General features: G+C 34.6%; 1 protein-coding gene across 1 annotated transcript; it reads right to left on the minus strand.

Moving 5' to 3' along the window:
* Positions 1-2,207: 2,207 nt before the first annotated feature.
* Positions 2,208-7,024, minus strand: LOC149243827 (lipase-like PAD4). Its single transcript, XM_089374637.1, has 4 exons — positions 6,648-7,024; positions 4,649-4,958; positions 3,781-4,515; positions 2,208-3,227 (listed from the first exon to the last, which is right to left on the minus strand). Exons 1-4 carry the CDS (start codon positions 6,671-6,673, stop codon positions 2,454-2,456), a joined length of 1,845 nt encoding a protein of 614 aa, XP_089230763.1. The 5' UTR covers positions 6,674-7,024; the 3' UTR covers positions 2,208-2,453.
* Between the last annotated feature and the right edge of the window lie 814 nt (positions 7,025-7,838).

The raw sequence follows: 7,838 nt of genomic DNA on the forward strand, positions 1-7,838 counted from the left end.
ACTCATTCATATTGCTATTCACATTCAAATCGAGACAATCACTTCATTGTAAATCCCTAGACAAAGATAAACACAAAAGCATGTAAATATGCTTTTAATAACCAATTTCTATAACACAGACACTGTACTCTGCCTTAGCCTTTCCTATGCCTATTACTCACTCTTTTTGCCTTCTATTGCCTTTTCTGTTAGGCCTTTATTGGCTATCTTGTCTAACCATTTCTTATTAAAATATCAACCATTACAATAGACAAGATGAAGTCTCTTTCCAACATCTCACTAATTTAACTACACTTCTCCTCTAACAATTCACTAATTTAACTACACTTGTCCTCATCATTAAAAATATATTACAATTTGTTTTTTTACAATTTATCACATAACCAAAAGTACTAGCTCATCAAAATTCCCAAAAGAAAACTCGATTCATTTTAAAACTAAAACACTTATATTTACATGAAAAAATCACTATTTCTAATTTATATAACTTTTAAAATATACTCCCCTTTAAAAAAATTTCCATGATCCCCTTGAACCAAAGTTACAAAATCAATTTTGAGAATATTATGCTCCCGCGTCAAAGGAGACCCCTCTTACTTTGTAAAGTGAGAAACAAAATAATAATTAAGCCTCGGAAAAATGATAAATACACTTATGAATTATTTAGTTCTAGCTAAACAACTTAGTTTAATACCGTCTAGGAAGTGGTTGAAGGGACTTTCCATTATGTATGGATCCCAAACCACCACTCTTACGGTTAGAAATAGATATGAAGAAAGGTTATAACCTGTTAGATGAGATTTTTTAATAATTGTGGTAAGTATTTTTATATAATATTTTATTGATTTTTAATGAGTATGAGCACTTTTTCTAAAATATTTTTTTAATTTTTTAAAATATAAGACAATATGTTATATGAATTTTTTTAATGATTATATTTAAATTAAATGATTTGTAGATAGGAATAGATATCAATTTATAATAAGCATTTATATGTTGCTAAAATTTTAGAAATTATTAAAAAACAAAAGAAATTATAATTTTATTATTCTTAAAAATATATAAATTAAATATATATACATTTTAAAAAATTAGATAGCTTAATTGTCATTTTTTTGTCACTAACAAAAAAACAAAACAAACATGGAACAAAATTCTTAACCATACATATTTACCTTACTTTATTATAGAGGTTCTTAATTTTTAAAATATTAATGGTCAATACCTTTGCTTATTAATACCACATACCCAAAAAAAATCATAATTCACTTTATATGACACTTGTTAATAGATGACACGTTTTTAATTAACCAATTTAAGTACACTGGCAAAAAAAAGCATGACTACATTGGATGTAAATCTCAACTTTGGATTTGTGTACACTACTAAGAATATTCTAAAATATTTTGTGAAGGTTAAATTCCTACCATCTATTTAATCATTATTGCTCATTAATTTAAAATTGCAAAAATCTAATCCAAAATAAACATACTTATCAACCTAAAAATAAAATATAATTTATTGACATAATATTCTATAATTTCTAATAATTATGAGAATATTATGGTTATTATTTCCAATAATGTTTTTCAACTTCTCAAATTCAACATAAAAGAAAGCCTATGCCCACATTGTCTTGTAAATATATACATAAATAAAAATAAATTAAAAAATCAAAATAATAATTAAAAGAATATTATGGTTATTATTTCTAATAATATTTTTCAACTTCTCAAATACAATATAAAGGAAAGCCTATGCCACATTGTCTAGTAAATATATACATAAATTACAATAAATTAGAAAATCAAAATAACAATTAATTTGATCAAATATTCATCAATAATTTATTGACGAACTTCAACAATCTCATTTTTTCAACATAATATATATATAACTTTATGGTGCACATGACGTGCATGATGTAATCGCTGGGGCAGATGGCTTTCACACCCCCACCAAAATTCGAATCCTGCAAGGTTGTAAAAAAGTTGTAAATGAGAGAAGGCCCTACCGAAGCTTACAAAAAATATATATAACTTTATGGTGCAACTATAAGCATATCCAATGGCCAGAGTTTGTTTATTCAAAGATGGGGAGGCACATTTATCAAACATTAGAATTGCTACATAGGGAAAAGTTCAATTCTTCTTCGAAAATTCGCAGCAAAATACACATAGAAATCAAAATGTTGAGCGATTCAGAAGAAGCGACCTCATTGTAAAAGGTCTTTTACTTGGAGGTAGGAACAGAAACTGCATATCTAAAACAAAACCAGCAATCTAATTAGCATAAAACCCTCTTCCTTGAATCTCGAAAACATTACAAGCAACCTAACTGGAGGATCATGCTGTAAACATCATTTTCATTCAGATAACCTGCAACTTTCCCATTGTCTGACATAAAGGAAAGCTCCATTCAGGAGAAGATCATGTTCTGAACAGCTTTTCCATTCAAATAGCCTGCAACTTTTCCATTTTCTGACATAAAGGAGAGCTCCAATCAGGGGATTGGTTTTTCTTATATTCTTTCCATTCTTCCCACCACATCATGAAGCTGCTTCCTTCGAAGAAAACATCTTGAGAAATGTTGAGATCGTTTTCCATCTGTGTTACATAATCTTCAAACTTTTCAAGATTTTGTACGCTTTGGTGTTGGCCCTGTTTCATATTTTTCAATTCTTTCAAAGCCTCTTCTACACGTGCCCAAAGGCACGAGTCCGGAGTGAGGGATGCACGCTTTGTGCGGCGTCGTTGACCTCGTGAACTGCGAGTTTTTTCCTTCTCTTCCATCCATTTCTCAAGAACTTTATGGCGATTGTGTCTTCCATCTGAAAGATAGTTGCCATTGCTGTTTGTGCGATAATAATATGCAATATCCAGAGGCTCTACCAGTTTTCTATATGTATTGCCAGCATTTATCCACTTATTTTGGGATTCGAAATCACTTGGCAACTCATGACCTTCCCACTTTTCAATAATCTCATCCCAAAACTCTGCAAGCTTTACCCTACGCAAATTCGCTTCGATATCGCTCTTCATGTTATGGTTCTTGAAGGCATCATAATATCCGATGCCACCATCCTTCTCACAACCCTCTTTATACCATTCAAGCTCTGCCATGCTACTTTGTTTTAGGCTTAATTCAATAGCTAGCTTGTCAACATTTGTGTTATACCTGTTTTCAGTTTCTCCAGCTTTTCGTAGGGCAAGCTGTGCATGATCATTCTGCACAAAGTTATCATCACCAATTCAACAACATTTCAAACATCGATTAGTGTGTCTGATAAAATTCAAAAGAGCAGAAGAGCAGATAACACAACGCTCCAGTAAAATCTTATATCAGGTCTTACACAATACATAAACTAGCATGCAGAAAGCTGAAAAGGCCAGCCTAGGAAGCACAGCATTCACAGTAAAGACGGGTAATTAATTAGATTGCAATGTTTTTCCATCTCAAGAAGGGCTCTACAGCCGTGGTACGGAGTAGATCCCTCTGTGGGCATGTTAGGCAGACCTTGCAGCGAGGTGTGCATGTTAGGCAGACCTTGCAGAGAGGTGGGGAAATCCCTGTGTGTACCTTGCAGTGATTTGACTGGTAAAGTTAATGGAGATATACATACTTTACTCCCCTGATCTGAATCTATGACTTCTTAAAAGCACCCAAACTGTAATTCTATATTTCTCTTACATTTTAGACATATTTACTCATATAAAAAAACGTATTACATTCTTTTGTTCTTTCGAAAGAATATTAATCCAGAAAAGAATTGAGTATTACCTGAGCTCCAATACCAATCGCTTCTAACTGCACTGAAATTCCCATGGCGAAAGAAATTTCGGAATCAGGATTTGCAAATTTTCTCGCACATTTAGTGTTTTCTATGACATGTTTCAAAACCGAAGCATACACTATATGCTCTGAAAAACATTCCTCTACTGTAATATCCGAAGGATTTTCATTCCTCTGCATTGTCAAATGAAGCATCTTCAAAACAGTGTCAGAATTGTCAATACATGTTGCGCCATGGCTTGAGCAGAACATGTAAGTGCCAACAGGTCTGTACGGGCTTCTCTTCGTGGCCCTGTCTGACCACTTTTGAGAATCAAAAACATAGTTGGAAGTATAGTGCAGGACATTATTGAGAAGAATCCTACAAGCCTCTTGCGTAGAAGAATATGGAACTTTGCCATGCCAATAGGGCAAAATAGCAGTCAAAGGCGCAGAAATTTCCTCAAGCGGTGCAAGGAGCATCCGAGGAACAATGTCATGTTTGGAAACCACATGGCAAAAGTTGCCTCCCCAATTCTCACGGCCAACTGCCTCAACAAGTCTTTCATCTCCAACCAGAGGGCAACCAAATGTAATACAAAAAGGAGAGATTTTCCTTGACCTCTTTCCCAGAACCCATAGTGTAGCCAAGGTTGCAACTGCCCCTCCTAAGGAATGACCCACAAATATAATGGGTTTGAGGTTTCTTTGTGTGGAGTCCGCAGAAACCTGTAACTGATCGATCTGGAATACATCGACACAATGTTACTTTTCCTTTTGAATTTCAATATTTTATCTATAATAATTGAAGAAGTAAACCCGCTTGATGTGAAACTGAGGTTACTTTTGAGAGTTGTATTTAGATAAATCAATTTACCTTTGCTTGGAAATCAGTTTTCTCCATAATATCCAGGAACAGCTTAAGAGCTCCCTGATGGACGAGGGCTGGTTTATCATCGTAACCCTTGAGGCAATCCGGGAAGGCCTGGTTGTTTGTTTGTATATTCCCCGCTCCATCGAGGAAACTTTCTGTTTTAAGAAATGAAGGGAAGGCAACATATGCAACGCCTCCGTGCTCCTTCAGACTAAAATTCTCTGAATTGCTTGCACGACCTGACTCTTCCCAAGCCTTGAACAGTATTTCGCATGAAGCAAGGAAAGCTGCAGCCTCCTGACCAACAGTGAACCTGCAACAGCATATCTATAAATTAGCACCGTAAGGGCAACCAAGTATGGATCCCTCAAAATTTTGAAGTATGTGCATAAAACTTTGCACATTTTTATGAATCAGGAGGTAGGGACGACATTACCAGATTCAGCAAGAATAAATAACGCCTTCAATACCTGAGATGAAGATAAAAAATGTGACAACGAAAAAACACTATAGAAGATTACATATACAAATTGGGCTTCTAAACAGGATAACTGAGGTGTCTATTACACTGAAACCATTTAGCTTGCCAAATAAAGCAGAACAAAAACCATGCCATTACTGGACAGGATTAACTCCCATTTAGCTTGCCAAATACTGGAGAACAAGAACCATGCCATTACTGGACAGGATTAACTCCCATTACTAATATCACAGATGTCGTCCCCTGCCTACACCTCAGGAAGATTAATACCCATACTGTTTAAAGGGGAAAGCCTCCTAAAGTTTATCTGGGAAATGATGGACCTAGAACCTGCAATAGATGGATGGGTAATTTACAATGAAAAAACACTATATAAAATTACATATACAAACTGGGCTTCTAAACCGGATAACTGAGGTGTCTATCACACTGAAACCACTTAGCTTGCCAAAAACTGCAGATCAACAACCACATTATTGCATCTGCCATTACTGGACAGGATCAAACTTCCATGACTAATATCACAGCTGTCCTCCCCTGCCTACACCTCAGGAAAATTAATACCCATACTGTTCAAGGGGAAAGCCTCCTAAAGCTTAGTTGGAAAATGATGGACCTAGAGCCTGCAATAGATGGATGGACAATTTACAATGAAAAAACAATATATGAGATTACATAGACAAACTGGGCTTCTAAACAGGATAACTGAGGTGGCTACCACACGGAAACTACTCAGCTTGCCAAAAATTGCAGATCAACAACCAGATTAATGCATCTGCCATTACAAGACAGGTTCAAACTCCCATTACTAATACAACAGCTGTCCGCCCCTGCCTACACTTCAGGAAGATTAATACCCATACTGTTCAAGGGGGAAAGTCTCGTAAAGCTTAGCAGGGAAATGATGGACCTAGAGCCTGCAATAGATGGATGGGAATACCCATACTGTTCAAGGGGGAAAGCCTCCTAAAGCTTAGCTGGAAAATGATGGACCTAGAGCCTGCAATAGATGGATGGGTAATTTACAATGAAAAAACAATATATAACATTACATACACAAACTGGGCTTCTAAACAGGATAACTGAGGTGCCTATCACTCCGAAACCACTTAGCTTGCCAAAAATTGCAGATCAACAACCAGATTAATGCATCTGCCATTACAAGACAGGTTCAAACTCCCATTACTAATACAACAGCTGTCCGCCCCTTCCTACACTTCAGGAAGATTAATACCCATACTGTCCAAGGGGGAAAGTCTCGTAAAGCTTAGCAGGGAAATGATGGACCTAGAGTCTACAATAGATGGATGGGTTATTACCAAGGGCAGAGACCAACCTCAAAAAAAATTCTATTTTAACCACCACAAAACTCCAACTTTTATCCCAAAGGCACCCTAAACTTCCTTCAAAAATTCAATGTTCATCTACCAAAAAATTTCCTACTGATTTTTCAAAATGTAAAGAAGACACCCATATCCTCATATGGATTTATGGAAAACAGAATCCCAAGCTTGTCCTTACAGTGGGGTAGATGAGTTTTCTTCCATATTGAGCAATTGTTGCTGGCTTCGATTTGCTGCGCATTGGCGTTGGATTTAAGCGCTGAATGTTGCCCATATAAGAATTACAGTGGGGTAGATGAGTCTTCTTCCATATTGAGCAATTGTTGCTTGCTTTGATTTGCTGCGCATTGGCGTTGGATTTAAGTGCTGAATGTAGCCCATATAAGAATTCATAATGGGTAACGCTCGTTATTTACATGGAAAAAAGGGAAGGAGCCCAGGAAGAACACAGTGATAGTGATCAGGGTGGAAACTGTATTTGTCACTGTAAAATATACAGTGATAGTGATCGCTCTGTTCAAGTGAAGAATGTGAAAAGGTTCATTATCCACCCTTGTCTGGTACGTAAATATTGATACCGATTTAGTGAGAAGCCTTGCACAAAATCACACCCATAGCTGACAAATTAATTATATTTAATTTTTTAAATGGACTTTAAAGAAGTGCCCACTCTCTCAGATTCTGTGGAAAACCAAAGGAAAATTGAATGGTCAGCGAGTTCCAAGAAAATGGAGTAAGATTGTGAATGAAAGAGATCTCAGATATTTTGTTAATTGGAAAATGCTTATTTCACCAAAGACAAGTAATGCTGGCTTCACGGAACCTGTACTCGAGGTTTTTTTTAATGTGGAACAATTCTAAACGTATAATTATTAGATGTACCTGTTAAATAAATATATGAGTAATATCAATCTCAATAATAATAATGACCATGTTTGTTTTCCATCTTGACTTGACTTCTCTTTATTTGACTAAAGGATTGTAGTGACCTAATGGCATTGGTATTTCTATTGTGATAAGATTGAATATATATATATATAGTTTGAATAAAAAATTCTAAATTTATATTTTATATTTAGTTATATATATAATAATTATATTTTTATTTATATAAAAAAAATTATTCTAAGGTATATTAGATTTTATTCATATATTAAATTTTATCTATATATCATATTATTAATTTAAAATAAGAAAAGGAAAAATATGTTATGTAGTATTCTGTAAAGTTTATTTTGATCAGTTTTAAATAAGAAAAGAAAAATATATTATGTGGTATTTTGTGAAGTTTATTTTCATCAATATATTTTCGTTATTATTGAATATTTCATTATGTTTTATTTTTTTTGTGTTTTTATGATGAAATAAA

This window comes from Pinus tabuliformis, chromosome 8 (assembly GCF_031772625.1).
Source record: "Pinus tabuliformis cultivar Carrire ecotype Pingquan chromosome 8, CPIR1, whole genome shotgun sequence".
NCBI classification, from domain to species: domain Eukaryota; kingdom Viridiplantae; phylum Streptophyta; class Pinopsida; order Pinales; family Pinaceae; genus Pinus; species Pinus tabuliformis.